The sequence below is a fragment of the Brachionichthys hirsutus genome, unplaced genomic scaffold (assembly GCF_040956055.1).
Source record: "Brachionichthys hirsutus isolate HB-005 unplaced genomic scaffold, CSIRO-AGI_Bhir_v1 contig_179, whole genome shotgun sequence".
In the NCBI taxonomy this organism is placed as follows: Eukaryota; Metazoa; Chordata; class Actinopteri; order Lophiiformes; family Brachionichthyidae; genus Brachionichthys; species Brachionichthys hirsutus.
The window spans coordinates 107,492-126,350 of NW_027180418.1; the positions used below are offsets into that span (position 1 = coordinate 107,492).

Consider the following 18,859-nt stretch of genomic DNA (forward strand, 5'->3'; position numbering starts at 1 on the left):
ACTCAGAGACGTCATCACCATTATTTCCTAAGAGCATTATTGGAACGAGCTCAAGGATAATTTGTATTTTTTTCTGTTCAGGTGATATTGTGAAGTTTCGCTGCTTACCTGGATACACGCTGGTCGGAAAGGCAGAGCTGATGTGTAAACTCAATTCCCATTTGCTTTTTGAAGCACCTCCCCCAACATGTAAAGGTAAGTCGGCACTCTGTGAGACCCTGGAACCAGAAACACTACATGCCCCTTATTACACACTTTTTTTGTCATGCATCTCTGAGAGATGAAGAAATTAGTCCAAAAGGGTTTGAAACTATTGCTGGAGTAACTTGTGATGTTTGAATATTGTGTTCATTAATATAGTATCCCAGCGATTAAACAACAAGAAAGTTATGAAGCTCAAAAAAGATGCATTTAAAAAAAAGAAAAGTCTGAATCAGTCTAACAGAGCTAGATTCAGATATCCTGAATTTCATTTCATTCTTATACGATTTATAGGGTGCATGCTCTCTTTGCTTGTTTCCTTGGAAAAAATATATATATTCAGACCAAGAAGAATAGATGGATGTATTAATGTCACGTAAATTTGAAGTTAGAAATTTGCAAAACAGCGCACAAAAACATGTTTCAGTTGTTTCGATCAATTGCTATTACCCCTCCAGCCCAGTGCCCAGCCAATGAGGAGCGGTCTTCATCATCAGGGGTGATACTGAGCCCTGGGTTTCCAGGCAACTACCCCAACAGCCAGACATGCTCATGGCTGCTACATATGATTCCAGGTAGAGTGTGCATGTAATTCTATGTGTGTGATACACACCTAATGATGTAGCTTTTTTTGATGGGATTTAAAATGATTGTTAACTTTTTTGGCAGGTTACACCATAAACATCTACGTAGAGATGTTTCACAGCGAGAAACAGTTTGATGAACTCGAGATTTTTGATGGTACGCATTTCCTCTCCTTTCTTTAATTCATTTGTTTGGCTACTTTTTAAAACTAGACATGCAAACAACAAGCTCAACTTTATTTCTATCTATTTAGTCATATTTCATATGAAAAGTAGCCGGTGTTTGATACCAGGCGGTTAGGCTATTTTAATTCCTACAGTTTTGTTACATGCATGCAACTTATTGACAGCATCTCTTTTTTCATCTATTCTTGGATGTGTTCCAGCAACTGACAGAGAATGAACTGTACCCAGCATGAGTTTAGAACAGGTGGAGAGTTGCCTGTAAAACCGAGGTGAAAGTAAACAATATGCTGCAGTAGGAATAGGTGTACGAGGAGTAATTAGGATATAAAAAAAAATGTAACGATGGTGTCACCCTCACAAACTCCATGCGTGTTTGTGCATGAGCACATGGAATCATGCCATGCAGGCAGCAGTCGTTAAATCCTTTCGGCCTGTTTTTCCAGGCTCCTCAGGGCAGAGCCCGTTGCTGGTCGCTCTGAGCGGTAACCACTCGTCTCAGCTGAACTTCACGTCTAAAACAAACCAGCTCTATCTACGCTGGTCGACCGATCACGCAACCAACAAAAGAGGATTCAAGATACGATACTCAGGTATATTAATTCATTTTAATTTGATGTTGTTACATTCATTTACGTGGATTCTAATTTTCATAATTGGAAGAATAACAAAAACAAAACTTGATATGTTTTGCCTAGTAACACCCCAAACATATCAACAGTTGTTTCCTTCTATAAAGCAACAAAAACAACACTGATGGTAAAATAACTTATTTATAAATATATAACTATGTTCAACCTGCCAGGTATCTACTCTTACATTAGAGAGGGTGGGATTTAAATATGGTTCAAATGTGCATGACTAGGGGTCAGAAAATAGAGTGGCAATAGCGTATGTTATAACTCCTAACTATTTCAGATACTGGTACAGGCAGATGCAGTAAGCTTGGATGACAGTTGGACCACTGAACCTTGAAATGAAACGGCCAAGTGTGGCCAGCCATGTGTTGCTTAGCATTGCAGGAGTCGGAGCAGATACAGGATGGGGGTAGAACGGTAGAACGCCATAGCAGCCTAAAGTTACAATTGGTCCAATAGGTCCAGCCTCGTGACTGGTGTAACTTGTCAGAAGATCACAAATGACCACTATGTGTGTATGTGTGTGTTAATATATATGCATGCAACAATATCAGTGTGCAGAAAAATTGCGCCAATAAATAGTGTATGTCATTATTTGCCTCTGCATTGTCCATTATGGTGTCACTGCTGGATGAGCTTTTCAGTCACTGATCTCTGCAGAATGACACAAATGATTTCAAATCACAAAAAAATTGTATTTGGTTTCCCATTTATTTAGTCGCATTTGGAACATTTCATACACTGTTTATGATACAAATTTCTCTCTTCAACTGTTTCATTTGTGATAAATGCAGCATCTGTTTTCCTTTCATTTGCAAACTAGTTACGTTTACTGTATGCAGATGTAAATTGCCAAGCTTTTTAGACCCATACAGTTCCAGTGTCATCGCCAGTGCAGATCCTCTAATAGTGTGGCCCTGGGATAAAATCCAAGACAAGTCCATGTCTCTTTATAAATAACGTTAACATACTGTAGTGAGGAACTAAAGAACTCAGTTTCTGCTCCCATATTGAATATTTCTGCAACCACAGATCAAATACGATCCCGTTATAGAGAAGAGCTGTAAAATATAAAACAAGTGGTGCAGATGGAATAGCTGGGATCAGATGGAGGCCATATGACTCATTGGTGAGAGGGAGGCATGAGATACTTTGTGAAACAAAAGGTTCATGTGTGAAAATGAAAATTATGGTGTGTGTCTGCTGTCCCGACTGGAGTCAGAGAGCCAACGCTTCAGAATGACACCGAAGGGTGAGAATCAGAGACCAGGTGGACCTTTGAATCTGTCAGACAGTGGAGGCAGAGCCAATTTGCCCATTGCTGTCTGTTCTGCTGCTCTGTAGCAGTTATGCCTTTACAGATAGGCCAATAATACAAAAAACATTGCAATTCTTGAAAAGGTTTTAGAATAACTTTTTTTTTTATTGCTACTGGTATTCCTTTTGTATATGTAACTAGTTCACAAGTTTATGAATCATTCTATGTTGAATAAACTCAGCACTCGCTAGCTGTGATGCCAGGAGGGATGCAGATCTTATCTTAAATAAATGAGGCAGTCTTTAATCCAGAATATCTGGTAATGGGAGCATCGATGCTAAAAGCTTTCATGTTAACTTTTCTTTACTAAAATAACCCCAACCTATCCTATGTTAGATGCCTGCACAGACCATATATGTAGGATTCTGCAGGACATTTCATGCCTTAGTCAGTGCAGAGGTTCCCTTGCAGAGGTAGACATCCTGTCTGGTTCCAGTGCCAAAGCAGTGCAATTTAAGCTTTATTCAACTCGGCAAACTTTGTCTTACATTAACATTCTGGCCTTTATCTTCCCTAAATGACTACAGCCCAGTTAGCATAGCATCTTACATCATGACTGTTTAATCCATCTTGCACCTTAGGTGACCAGATTATCTGTCTAATCCACCATCTGTCTATTTTCTAGTTCACTTTTGGTCAAGGAAATTTTTATTTCATTGATTGTCCTCTCTGTCTTTTTGTCTCAGCTGTCTACTGTAGCATTAATGATCCTCCACTGAATGGGGGCGTTGTCAACCAGACCAAGCTACGTCCAGGTAGCAGACTTCAGTTCTATTGTAACCGTGGATACCGATTGGTAGGATCAAGCAATGCCACGTGCAGGATACACCTTAATGGGCTTTTCCAGTGGGATTCACCATCACCATTTTGTCAAGGTAAAGACTTTAAAGAATTTCTATATCTTTAAAATGGTTAAAAGCCAGCAAGTCTTAAAAATCCCTCTTAAAGACGGGAAGCAATGTACTATCTAGTGGTCTAATTCTTATTTTACTTTGATGGTGTCTGACCAATGCTAGGTTTGTATTTATTGCTTTTATCACATTGATATTTAATTATAATTATATTACTATGATGGAATTGTACGTATTGTGCTGTTTCATGCAGTTTGTTTGCTGTTCTGTGGTTCGTGTCTTCCTACCCAGAAAAAAAGATGTCAATCGAATGCAAGTTAATTCTAAAGATTTTTTCTTTTGTGTTGTCCCTGCAGGAACATGTAATAGTAAATAAAGAAATAAAATATTAAAGAATTATTCTCTCTTTTTGGTGTTGCAGCTATCTCATGTGGAGTTGCACAGTCCGTGGGGAATGGAAGTTTCCATGCTAACCAGTACACTGTTGGCAGCCAGGTCGCCTATCACTGTGATCATGGTTACCACCTTGACCCTGGTTTTCCAATGACAGCAGTTTGCTTGGAAGATGGGAGCTGGAGTAATGCTGCCTCTGCCACCAGATGCCTTCGTAAGTAATTTTGCCATAACTTCAGGGAATTCAGTAGTAAGAAGTGAGAATCTTTACTCAAGCTTCATTGACTGGTTGCTTTAATTAACTTTTATGTGGGCATGTCAGTCTTCCTCAATGGACTAAGAGGAGTTTTCTTGGTTTTCTTAGCCTCCCTGCAGCAATTTAGCAAACCCAACCTGTTGAGGAAGGTGATAATTACAATAGCAATTCAATTAAGAAAAGAAATATATATAGTGCCAAATCATAAGAGTAAGGAACTTTACAGATGCAAAAGGAAACACCTGCAGGGAAAGATAGAACCCAACTTGTCCCACATGAGCAAGCACTTTGGCGATGGAGGCAAGGAGAAATTTCCCTTTAACAGGCAGAAACCTTGAACAGAACCTAAGACTCATAGTGGACTGGTTAAGAGAGAGCGAGAGACAGAGATAGACAGAGACAGACAGAGACAGAGGTAGAAAGACAGAGAGAACAGTAGCAGACAAAATAGAATATATTTTAAAATAAATTGTAAACCGACCTGGTGATTATAATGAATTTCCAAGATGGGTTGTTGGGCTATTCATTCAATAGTTTCTTAGTACAATTCTTTCTTCTCTTTATATGCTTCTTTTATTTTTATTCTTGTCAGTAATAACATTTCAACATGATTTTTGCTATCGCTGTTACACTGTATATGCCCCCATTGTTCTAGCCCCAATCATTCCAGTGATGTCTCTCAGTGGCCTCTTTCACATCGACATTGCAAACAGGACAGCAACTACTCTATTCTCTACAATCCTTTCTTTGTTCAAATTGAATTACACCAGACATACGTGGACAGAATAAAAATGCACGACACCCGTTTCGAACAGGCTGAATGAATGGGGATAATTTAACTTCTAGCGTTAGCAAAAACAACGATGTGCAAGTGTTAAATGACTGACTGTAAGGTTCGACTGCTAACAGGACATTAGAGTCATACTGTGAGTAATAAATAGTGTTAATACTTACTTTAAATAACTTTAAATCAGGTTCTAAACATGAAACATATTCAGAAATATGCTGACATAAAAATCAAGAAGTCACATAAAATCAGCAAATGCTCCTCCTGGCATGGCCTCTGCTTCTTTCCCACTGATGGTGAGACACAAGCCGGGGGGGGGGGGGGTCGCTGCACAGCACAATGGGATGGCAGCTCGCACCCCCAAGTGGAAAGTGGCATTTCAAGTTTAATCTTGTTTTTTGGATTCACAGATTTCTGACTGTCTAGACTTTTTTCTGATACTGTAGAGAGTTGTTTGTGAGTGAGCGGTGTTGTTAGCAGCCGGGCCCTCGAACATTTCTTTGTCTAATAAAACGTAAAATAAAAAGGTTCTTGAATACGTAACATTGCTACCAAACTGCAAACGTAAGAGTGTTATTCATTTGCAATTCATGATTTATAGATTATAAAGACGAGTTGGCATTTACTTTCATCATGCGTTGACTAATCTCATATGTTATCCAAAAGTTAGGTTACTTTGAAAACTTTAAGTGAATGATTTATTAAAACTACAACTTGATTTCACTTTCATTTTCCAGCAATCCACTGTCCCAGCATTGAGGGCACCTTGTCAGATTACATGACCTACCATCTACTCTCTGGTAGGCTGGGAGAATTTGGTTCTATGGTGATGCTGGGATGCTCAACAGGGTACTACTTGGGTGTGGGTCATCGGACTCTTCGCTGCCTTGCCAACGGCACTTGGGGGGGATCAGATGACCATGCTACATGCAAGAGTAAGTGCTGACACAAGCATGAACAATATCATGAGTGACATCATGATTTGTAGTTTTATACGAGTCAACACAGACAAGCTTTTTTACTTTGGATTGTATTTTGGCTTTTTCATTTTAAATTGAGTTATAACACGTAATTTAAAAAAAAACTTGGCAAAACTAGCGACATTATCAGACTTGTTTTATCATTCAGTCATCTCCTGTGGAGAGCTGCCTGTTCCACCGTTTGGAACCAAACTGGGGATGCTGACGGCATTCGGAGCCACGGCAATATTCATGTGTAACCATGGTTACACGCTGGTGGGCTCACACGTCAGAGAGTGCGGTGCTAATGGGTTGTGGAGCGGGACGGAGACGAGGTGTCTAGGTAAGGCCCATTAGATTTGACTGGCTGTGTTTTGGTTTTGTCCTCCAATTTGGGATAAAGAAAGTGTGATTAATATGAAAGCACCTTACATGTGTGATGTGTGGTTGGACTCATTGAAGTCAGAAGGAAAAGGCATATATGGTGGGCTCATGTTGCATTAAAGACATGCAGTGATGTAGAGCCTGCGCTAAGAATGTTGTGAATGTTCATGGTAATTAGAACATTGTATCGATTGTGAATACATGCGGAGCAAGTCATGCTCTTGAGATTCAAACAGCAACAGGTGCGATGAACTGTGGGTCTGCCATCATAACTGAAATTAAATCTACTGCTGAGACGTTTCATTACTTAAAGCGTTATATATACATACAAGGATGCAAAGTAGACCTCCATGAAGCACTGACCAGAAATGATTAATACCGATTTCACATTCACAATGTCCCTCCAGTTATTCATCCTTAGTTGCATGCCTGAACAAAACCTTGAGTGATGAATTCATACCAGCGCTGCAAGGTGTGCAGACGTTCACGTTATTATTCTGAGACTCTGATGTTAACAGTCAGGGTTGAGTTATAGTCACCAAATCTCCATTTAAATGCCAGTTTTATTAATGTGTTTTATAATCCAAATGTCATTTTTCAGATTACTTCTAAACTCTTGAGTTTATTTATCATTAAAAAAAAATCATTCTAATTATCCTATTAGTAGTAGAAGTAGATACTTCGATGATATTTAGACGGCTCGTGCACATCATTCGGCAGCCTCGCTGTAAGGACAATTAACTAGATTAAATATTTAAATTGAATAAATTGAATATTTCAAAGTAGAAAGATGGGTAAAGTGAACTTAAGCTGTTTATCTACACAGCATTATTCTTTTTCTTCCCTATAGCTGGTCACTGTGACTCTCCAGATCCTATTGTCAATGGGCACATCAGTGGAGATGGCTCTAGTTACCGAGATACAGTGGTGTACCAGTGCATGCTGGGATATCGCCTAATCGGCACATCAGTCAGAATCTGTCAACAAGACCACCGATGGTCTGGAACAACTCCTGTCTGTGTCCGTAAGTGTTTATTGATACCACACAAATCGGTGCATTACATTGTCTCCACACCTCCTGTTTCTCATCATACTTCTCTCTGCTCCCTCAGCTATTACCTGTGGTCACCCTGGCAACCCAGGCAATGGGCGCACCAATGGCAGCGAGTTCAACCTCAATGATGTTGTCAACTTCACCTGTAACCGGGGTTATGTCCTAAGTGGAAATGCCCGCGCTCACTGTCGACTCAACGGACAGTGGAGCAGCCCCCTGCCTGTCTGCAAAGGTCATGAACATGGAGTATTACCACAGACCCACTCACCTATGTCTCTGTAAATAAATAAATCAACCCCACACATCAGAGTATACCGGAAGAAAAAATTATATTTCATTCCTCTTTTATATATCATGTTAAAAACAGGAAAACTTTGCGCCGTCACTTTTGTTTTCCCTTTCAAATACCTTTCCTGAGTTAAGGTAGTTGTTCTGGCTTCAATGACTGAACTAGTAGTGCTGTGAGGTTGTGGATCCAGATGATGATTTGCATTAGCAACCACATCTGATGGATTGTAACTTGGGCTATCGGCTAAAAAAAAAAAGATTTCATTAAAATGGCCATAAATTAATGCAAAAGGTTCACTTCTTTTAAAGTTGTGCATTTTTGATTATAGACTTTTATTCTGCTTAAATATTTCTCAGTCAAATCAGTGATATGCAGTTCTGTTTTTCCACTCACCCACACCTTTGAACACACAACCACACACACACACACACGTACACACCGGCATTTTTTGCGGTCATTAGAGCAGATGGATAAACAAAGTTGCTCACAAGGTTTTTCCGTTGAAGGGACTGATCTCTCTCTCACTTTCCTGCCTTCTCTCTCGCTCGCTCTCATCCTGGCAGCAGCTGTCAGCTTCGACTCTGAAATCTTCTTTGTTCCCCCTAGGGTGCCAAACAGGCAGGCACACACAAGGACCCATGTCCCCCATGGAGTAGAGCAGAGTTAAAAAATACCAGAGTAGAGAACTCAAGAAAACAGAGGAGGGTTTGGGAAAAGACCAGTTCAGAGAAGACCAACACAAAACAACAAACATCTGAAACATTTTAACAGTTTTACAAACACAGGATATGATGTCATTACCCAAAGTGCCATGGACTCTGCACGGCAGGGGCATCCTCATCTCTGAGCCAAGCTCGTCTTGCCTGACTACATACCGGTCAGGCAAGGTCCAGGTGTTTGCTAGCTAACTCATCAACACACAACATCTACTGTATGTTCAAAATCACCCTCTATTATTTCAGAGTGCACTATTTTTATTATCCATAATTTTGCATCTGTGTTTTGAGTGGAACAATAAAGATCTCTGTTTACTGCCTTCAAACTACCCACAATGCTCAAAATAGCTCCTCCCTCTCTCCTCTGCAGTGGTGAACTGTTCCGACCCCGGCCTCGTGGAGAATGGGGTGCGCCAGTCTGGCATACGTTACCCAGAAGTCTTCAGCTACGGTGTGACTGTGGCAATCCACTGCAAACGGGGCTTCTTCCTGCTGGGTTCCGCGCTTCTCACATGTCAGCATGACGGCCGCTGGGACCGACTGATCCCTCACTGCTTGGGTATAAATGGGAAAAAAATACGTATTGATACAATTTTAGGAGTGGAATAAGACAGAGCAAGCAATGAATTGATATTCATAGCCCTGTAATGAAAAATGTAATGCGCTGATAAGGTTGTAGCTTTTTTGAGTTTTGGACAAAAGAAATATCAATGAGAAAATGTAAGAACAGAAGAGAGATAAAGGTAGAAAATAGGAAATCGGAAGTATTATGAAGCAAGAGTATGTCTGATAAAAATGCAGATTAATCTGGAAAGAGAGCAAACGGGGTGACAACAGCGTAACAGAGCGGTAGCGTTGAGAGGGAGAGGAGATCAGATGGAGGGAGATAGGAGGCAGATGCCGGAGAGATGCCAGTGGCTGTGCAACATACATTACATTCCAGACATAAGGTCTTATCGGAAAATTGGAGGGAAAGAGGTGATGACTGATTCGCAAATAGAGGATGAGGTAATATTATTTGGGAGTAGAGGGGGGCTGTCAGAGGAACAGTCTGTCAGCAAAAATAGAAAATCGAGAGCAGTTTCATATCTGTGGCCTGCAGAAACATTGATTTTTCAAAAATTGAAAAAATAAAAAGAAGTACCGGTAGATATTTTTTTTCCCCCTTGATCCCAGTTGCTTTGACATTGTGGAGCAATTTCAACTCGTTCACCACACAGGAGAGAGGGGGATAAAACTTAGTGAAAGATAATTTAATTTGAGATGAGTTATTGTTTCACACTCGCTCCCAGGCAATTCAATTAAACTCAATAAAAATAAGAGTTACTGGCATGACTCTAGTTTGCCATAGAGCAAGTCGAAGCAAAGCAGTATATTTGATATTGTAAAACTGCAAATAGATACCTTGATCTACTCGTGATGTAGAATTGTAGATTCTTCTTTCTTTCCCTTTTCCATGTGTGTGTGCGCGCTTTGACACCGATGCAGACAAAAACTCACTCTCTCTCTCTCTCTCTCTCTCTCTCTCTCTCTCTCTAATTTCTCGCCCTCTCTCTCTCTCACAGCGATTTCCTGTGGTGACCCCAGTGTACCTCCTAATGCAGTTGTGTCAGGAACCCACAGCTGGACGTTCGGTTCAGTGCTGCAGTATTCCTGCCTGCCTGGAGGGGTGCTGGTGGGCAACGCCACTCGTCACTGTCAGGTGGATGGCACGTGGAGTGGGGCGCCACCCTACTGCACTGGTAAAGACACACTGCTCAGTAAAGCAAACCTAGAGGTTTCATTCTAGTTAAACCACACAGATTGGACTTTAAATTAACTAGAAGAGCGTAAACCTCCGCCAAGCCGCTCATTCCCCTCCTAATTAGATTTACACTGTTTATTTATACCGACCATGAAAAGTAAAAGTGAATCGGAGTTGTATTTTTAACTGATTTTTGAATCCATGAATCAGGTTTTCAATGTTAAAATGTCATATTTTTTCCTGACCTCAATCTGGATCAGAAGTCACTTGCCTGATAGTGACTCCACTATGACTGTGATTTTTGGTGAGTGAATTGAATGCATATGTTACAAGATCGCTCTCAAAATTGAATGAATTCTAAATTAAACCAAGACCCAGCTTCAGATTGTGTTTCATCAAAATCAATTCAGTAGTTTTTCTGTAATCCTTTTCTGTAATCCTTCTAACAGACAGACAAACATAGACAAAGACAAACATCTTGGTAATTACACTTTCATGCTTTACCTTGTAACATGTTCAAAATGTGTTTAAATACGACTAGTTACTTTAACAAGTAACTGGTCATTTGGGTTTTGTATGATGAAAGGAGTTGGTTTCTCTGTGAATTGTCTTACCCACACTTCAGACTACAAAGCCAATGTGTGATCAAACCTTGTGAGGGGGCTTGTGGCTCAAGAGGTAGAGTCATTATCTGCCATTGTGTCCTTGGGCGAAACACTTCACCCACATTGCCTCCAGTGTCTCTCACACTGATTGAATATGTTCAGAGTGTGGTGGTGGTTGGAGAGGACATTGGCACTGACTGGCAGCCACGTTTCCATCACGCCGCCACGGGGCAAATGTTGCTGCAGATGAAGCGAACCACCATCTGTGTGACTGTGGAGCTAATGAATCACGATACAAGCGCTTTGAGTCGCTATATAAATCCAAGCTATTATTATCATTATTGTATGATAAGAGGTGTCACAAAACCTGTTCAACCAATTTTAAAATAGAGACAATGTTATCTCAACTATTATCTGTACTGTATAACATATGGCCTGTCTCTATGTTAAGCTTGCATAGGTCCCACAACACTATAATTGATCGACTGTTTTAAGAGCTGAAAAGGAGTAAGCTTGCTCTGCTGGCCTCAGAACACTTAGCAGGGCAGAATCCATCCTGCAGCTGAAGGCCTCATTGAGATGCAAAATGCAGCGTTTGAAGCAGAACCCTTTAAATGCTCAAATCCCAACTGCTGGAATTAATACTCAGCACTTAAATATTTATTTTTTTGTCAACAATTTTTTTTTGCCTAAATACAAAGCATGCATCAATAAAGATGCATGCACTTCTGATTAGGGTCTGAATATATTTCACCTCTCATCCAAGAAGATAACCGGACTCTCTATCAGCCAGTTGGATGAGAAGTATAAACATCTCCATGCCCTAATCAGAAGTGCAGTTTATTCAAATACATTGTCATGAATTACCATGAATGAATGTGAATTTCCACCATCAGCTAAAAGTCTCGTTTCTAACTCTAGGTCTAAGTCCAGGAAGCTGTGGAGACCCAGGAATGCCTCCCCATGGTACCCGCCTAGGAGGGGAAGATTTTAAAACCAAGAGCCTGCTCCGCTTCAGCTGCGAGGCGGGCTATAGTCTGATTGGCTCAGCTGAGAGGAGCTGCCTTCACAACGGCACCTGGAGCGGCACGCAGCCCGTGTGTCAAGGTGGGGAAGCAGGGTAGTGATTTTAAAATTGCAACTCACACCATCCTATTCCTTGGTTCTGTACTATTCGACACCAAAGGAGTGAATTTCTCCTTGAGTCTAAATAGATATTTACAGGGCCGTTGTGTGCACTACTCTATTTATATGTGCCTTTCATTAAACCTGTTTTATTGTAAGAGACAGCTGCTTACTTTTGATGGGCTTGGTTTTGACAGCAAAGCATATGCTCAATTGTCTGTTTTAGCATTAAGCATTCTGATACCAAGTCGCCCTTGTCTCATTGGCGTACCAAAACAGATTCTAAAATGTCTTTGTAAAAAATAAACTTGCAGTAAAACCTACTGCAAATGTCACATGAACACATCATGCATGTGTGCCATACGGAGTTAATGATTCATGATGTTATGCAAAAATAAATCGACCCTCAAGTTGAGCAGCGTAAGCTCTTTAGGTACTGCAATGGCATCAGGCGACTAATGTATTCAGACCATGCATTAAATCCCACAACAAACATTATTCTACACATTATGTTTCATATTCATTAGCAGTATAAAGGCACCCTTATATTTGTTGTACATCCATTTCAGCTGAATTGTCATTTGCATTCCAAAACGTATAATTTGCAAAACAAAAAAATGTCATATTAAAATGATCTTTTTTCTGTAAGCGGTGACCTAAGCAAGCTTCAAAATTCTAATTCACAGGACTATGAAAGCAGAAGTTTGAAGACTGTTATTGTATACATCTGTGTAGTGTTAATATCTTGTCTGGCCCAGATACGAAGCACTTAAGTGTATCACTTCTAACTGACTGAACTGGGCATTCCAGATTGCTGTGGTAATAAATAAAGAGTTTTCTACACGACACCACTATGTGTGTTGGGTTGAATAACACTCTTCTGACATTAACTCCATTGCGCTCTGACACAGATTTTAGACTCATTTAGGAATTAGAGTGAAAAGGAGGAGAAAGAGTGAGTCACAGTTTCAGTATAATCAGCAAGCACTTGAATATTGAAATGCTTGAAGTCACACCAGCTCAAGTGAGAAAAATCAGCAGTCCATTTGTTTGACATAAATGAATACACGTGAATCATTGCATCACTCGTCCCATACCAAGATGCAGTTAATTACAAAACTACCGGTAATGCCGATTTGATAAACTGACTGAAACTTCTGAGAAATTGGTTTTCAAATCCACAATGCACTTTTCTTTCACGCCAGCGGTCAATGTTCCCAGATGTTCTCTCATAAAAAAACTATTTACAAAGACAACCCTCTCTAAATTGACAACTACTGAGACAAATAACTCCAAACTGCAGTGGCATTTAACAGTTGTCCAGCTGTAGTCGTCTCTAGAGTGTAGTTGAAGATGTCTACCAGCGAATAGCATTGTATTTTGCATGGGTGTGTCGTCTTGTTGGGTGTGACAGTGTCAGTTTTTGCAGCACAAATGGTTTGTGAGAGCTGCTGTTCATTGAGCTTATAACTGATAAATGTTGATTCATAATGCATAAAGACGTCTCTAAATCAGAAGCACACATACAGAAACGCACGCTTTTCCCTCTTTCTCATTCTCCCTTCACATCCTGGCAATACGCATTTGTATGAACAGGCTGTCTGCTGTTGCGACGTTATTAGGGAAGAGTGCTTGGCTGGTTGCTAATTACCTCCACCAAGGAGCTCATGTTTTCAATGGCATCTGTTTGTTTGTTTCACTGGCTTTTAGCAGAATTACACAAAAGCTATGTGACAGATATCCATGAAATATGGAGGGAGGGCAGGGCACAGAATCATTTACATTTAGTAGATCCGGTGCCTGCAAAACCCAAGAGGTTTCCATGAAGCATGAGGTTGGGCATGTAATGAAGAAGATCTTCAGAATTTTTATAGTGGACCTGGATTCAGGGTTGGATCCACGCATTTCTTTTTTACTTCCTTTAACATTGCAAGATAAGTCATTTTCTGGCACTTTTATCAAATATGAATAAATATCTTTACAGGCTTTCATGAAACGTGGTGAGAGTGGGGCATGTTGCGAGGGAACCATTGAATACTGGAGGTATTCAGGATAAAGGAGAGGGTTTTTTTTACCATCTTGATCAGGCACGCGTCTTCCTGGAATATGAATTGGTGTTTAATTTAATTTAGAGGGCCTTGCTTGGTACTCGACTGAGCAATGTTCCACAACCCTTTTTCTAAAAAATTTGGAACAATGTAAAATGTCATTTCAAGCGTGGTGATTTACTTATCATTGCATACCCATTTTGTTTTTTTAAATTTACAGTGTTAGACCTCTTTTTGGATTCTTGATTTCAAAATAAAGATTAAAGAATCAATAGTTCATCGAGACAGTATCCTCACCCGATCTGCATTCATGTATCCTCCCTGCTTTTTTTTCCTATATTCTACCTGAAAGAAAATACAAACCAAATGAAAATCCTACTTGATTTATTCAGCTACTGCTTTTTAACCCACAAGAACAAAAGGGAAACTATAATTAGACTGTATTCATTGTGAAATACAGATTTAAATCATTGTGTGTTAATATGTTCTGGTCGTTAACCCTGCATAGGCATCACTATGACCTTGTACTTCCTGATATACCTCAGGAAGGACATTGTCCCCAAGTACCAAATTATAATTGGGTAGCTAGAAACTAAAGTTAAACTTTAGAACGTTCACAAACTCTTCAACTTTCTCTTATTAATTCAGCTTCTTCACATAATTCACACTCTTTTCACAATATGAGATTAAGTTGCATGCCCTTTTGAGGATTTCATAGAATAGATGTTGGCGTGGTTGACATCTTTGTCGGAATAGAATGGAGGCAGAAATAAATCTGAAAGTGTTATTTCATGAAGTGTTCGAAATCCTAGAATCATTGTTCACTTCATGTTCATAACTATTCCATTGAAATGTTCGAATTATATCTATCCAGTGTCTCAGCATGTTCACAATGAGGTCATTCCCACGGGCATTTTCCTGATTTACTCAAAGGTTAGACTATACATTGTTCACCATCTAAACCAGAGTATGCATCGCCACGGCAACTTTTACCTGCTGCTGAAAGACAGCTGATTCAGATGAGCTAAGTAATACAGATCCAGACACACACACACACACACACACACAAGGGCACATCAGGACATTTTCCGGTTTTAAGTCTGCTCATTCACATCGTCAAATACAGTTTCCACTCGGCTGATGATGATTGTCCACTTAAACCTACAATCCTGTAATTCACTGATTGGCCCATTCATGTTCAGCTACTTCTGGCATTTCAGTCCATTTGCATGTTTCATTCACACAACCTCTACATCTATCTCTATCACTCAGTCTCACGCACACACACGCACACACAAACGTCCACTTACACACGCATGCATGGGCACACACAAATAGAAGCACATATTGACACAAAGTGCTACTATACTACCACTCATTATGTCTCTTTTTGTCCTTTTTTCAGTCTCAATATTTGTCACCCTTCATTTACAGAATTCATTAAAGTATCTAACAATATGAGAACTACTGTTATTATTATTATTATGATGATGATGATGATACTTATTTTGAGTATTCTCTTTCACACACAAAACATCTGTCCTATGGAGCCTACCCCAGCTAACTGGGCGTGAGATGGGCTGAACTAAACTTGGAGGTACCACCTTAACTCGACTGAATATTTTCGGTGTTAGGGGCCAGAGAACCCAGAGGGAACCCATGCACATGCGGAAAGAAACTACAAACACAGACAAGTCACAGATCTGTATGTGGATTTGAACCCAGAACAGTCCTGCTGTGAGGCAAGAGACTTGCACTCTGCACCACTGCGCTGCTGACGGCTTACCAGAATGATTTGATTTGAAACAGTGCCACCGTGCGTATTTTCAAACAAGGAGTCTAGCTTTTGGACAGAAGACAACAGGAGCTTATCCTTAGAGCAGTTAACTACTCACTGCTTTGCTCAGTGGCACTTTGGCAAGAATAAGAGGTATTGGAAATGTAATACCAGCCACCTCCCAGCCTTTAACACACCTGAAATATTGTGCATCTGCTGTGTATTGCTGAGAACCACTCCAACAGCCTTTAGTCATTAATCAGCCTCGCTGCCTCGAGGATATATTTAGTTTCCAGCTGACTGTGGTGATAATCTAATTATTGCAGCCGACATCTGATCAGGCCTGAGTGACAGCAGGGCAGCGTCGCCCGCACCAATGTTATTGCTATGATTAATCACCGCTGCTTAATATTTCCTTTCCTCAGCTGTATCCTGTGGTAACCCGGGCACGCCAGCACACAGCAGGATCGTCTTCAGCGATGGCATTACCTTTGGCAGCTCTGTGGCATATGCATGCTGGGAAGGTTTCAAAACATCAGGCCTAACCACCAGACACTGCACCACAAATGGGACATGGACAGGACAGCCCCCAGACTGCACTGGTAGGCTAGGTTTTAGCATCTCTGCTTGTGTTACAGTTACCTGTGTTATTAGTGTGTGCGTGTGTGTGTGTGGGGGGGGGGTCTTTATTATGAAAAAAAAAATACCACGTACTGAACAAGTTTCATTTGTTTCAAGAAACACAGCAAGTACCAGCCGTGCTGGTGCGTGCAGAGAGGATTTTTAGGGGTGGGGGGTTTCGGTAAAGAAGTATAAATTGTGCGTGGACGGAGCAACACGCTGCTGTACAAGGGTGAACTTATTGTGTCTGAGATTTTTATTTATTTATTTGTTATTCTTTTAACCGACTTAAAGGTGTGAGGAAAAGTGAGAGATGAAGCAGGGATGTGCTTCAGGGGAGGCAGTCTCGGGCCAAGGGGAGTAGGAGGATGAGGTAAAGAGGAAGGCATGTGTCAGTAGAAATATGTTTGAAAGCATGCGTGTTATTATTTCAGTATAAAGATGACGTTTGCAGCCCAGGTGCATTACCCTACTACTGTAAGGTTTCACCTGACAGCTATACACGACATACTCCTTTCTTGACGTGGAGAAAAAGAGTTACTTGCTTTAATATTGATTTACTCTGGTGCTTCTCTGATGCTTCTCCTATACAGTGGTGGAGATGTTCCTGGTGTTTATTATTTGTGGGGTCCATGGGCCTACATATTCATACGTCCAAAGATTATCAACAATCTTACTATGGAGACAACATATCGAAGCGATGCAGATACTTATGCATCCAGAAAAAGAACCAAATATCAAGTTCCTTTGTTCTCTGCAACATCATTACCGTACATTTTATTTAACCCCCCCCCCCCCTCAGTGTTTATTCAATTGTGTTTTTTTAAAGATATTTCCAGATCTCCCACAACACATGACCTTGTAAATGTTCTATCGTCTCCTTCAGTGATCAGCTGTGGAGACCCTGGGCCAATCGCCAACGGGATCTATTTTGGAAGGGAGTACAACTACAACAACACGGTGACCTACCACTGTAACCCTGGTCATCTGATGGAGACACCTGGAGCTGGACGCAACATTCTGCGCTGCACTAAAGATGGAACCTGGAATCAAACCAAGCCCAGCTGCAAAGGTATGAGAAGCTGGCAACATATATAACATGTTTAGCATTAGCATGTCTCAAAGAGGCTTTGGGCATAGACAGTAAATTAGATCTTTTCCAGCTCAGTTGTATTTAATGACCGGGGAAGGAACCCAAGTTCCACAAACTGAGCAACAAAGCCACACAATCTTTGCCCAGAGAGTGTGTCCCAATATTCCAGTCCCTTGTTTAAATAGACTTCTTGGTATAGACATACACATAATGTTTTTACCACTTACACTCTGTATAAACTCATACATTTAGCTTTCGTCAGTGATCCAAGCTATCCAGTGTTGATCCAGTAATTTTGAGTAAGCAACAAAACGTTTTTATTTCTCTCCGATTCAATTTGAAAAGGTTGTTAAGCTGCGAATGATCAACTTTGAATGAGCCGTCATTGCACGGTTGATTAATGCGGATTTTTGTTTGCTGCTCAGGGCAGGCGATTGTTATGCTTTTTAAATTGGATGCTTTTGTATGATGCACTTGGTTCACTGATCTGAAATTTGGACATCTTGCGTCTGCAGAATGAGCAGTTGCAGAGATATTGGTACTGCAGGCAATCTGGAAACACTCATAAACGCCAGATTTGGCGATAGTCAGGTTTAATTCACAACATGATTCAACAAAACAGCCATCTGCAGATGCTCTTTATTTCTACCAGTGGAAGTTGGCAACCCCATACGCATATTTAGCAGTCACTGTGTGCACCAGGACTGGGAGAAGCTGCACAGCAACTGCTACGAATGGAGAAAACGTATGTGGTGTTGCCCACTTAATTCAGACAGGTGCAGTAGACGGATGAAGCGCTTTACCGTGCATGTGTCTTCTCATGTCATTTGGCAAACATGGTTCACTACTTATATTATTAGATCAACGTTACTTGGTTCAGGAACACTTTGGAAAAACATTATTGACATTGAACATTGGAAATGACTACATACTAATTTGTTCACCTTTTACACCACTGGAGACATTTGGGATTCAGTGTCTTACGTAGAATTACGTCAACGTTCAAATGACATAAATGCAAATAACTAGGAGTAGGCATTGTTATGAACACTGATGCAATGCATGCGAACAATTCATTAGTTGATATCCCATAATTAATGACTACACTTTAAATGAATGTATATGTAAATTTGCAGATTATTTTTGCTACAAACTACAAACCAACATATTGAATGCTCTATAAAACATGAATTTGAAGTGTAAAAACCGTTGTTGAAATGATCTAACTAATGA

General features: G+C 40.4%; 1 protein-coding gene across 1 annotated transcript in view; it reads left to right on the forward strand.

Moving 5' to 3' along the window:
• LOC137914789 (CUB and sushi domain-containing protein 1-like) overlaps positions 1-18,859 on the forward strand; it is a 116,352-nt gene that overhangs the window by 83,597 nt on the left and 13,896 nt on the right. The window contains 15 exon segments of the mRNA XM_068758285.1: positions 82-195; positions 660-776; positions 871-942; positions 1,415-1,561; positions 3,611-3,799; positions 4,197-4,382; positions 5,949-6,146; positions 6,340-6,513; positions 7,405-7,578; positions 7,667-7,840; positions 8,984-9,172; positions 10,179-10,355; positions 11,884-12,069; positions 16,338-16,514; positions 17,420-17,605. Of these exon segments, the coding sequence (XP_068614386.1) occupies positions 82-195; positions 660-776; positions 871-942; positions 1,415-1,561; positions 3,611-3,799; positions 4,197-4,382; positions 5,949-6,146; positions 6,340-6,513; positions 7,405-7,578; positions 7,667-7,840; positions 8,984-9,172; positions 10,179-10,355; positions 11,884-12,069; positions 16,338-16,514; positions 17,420-17,605 (2,460 nt within the window).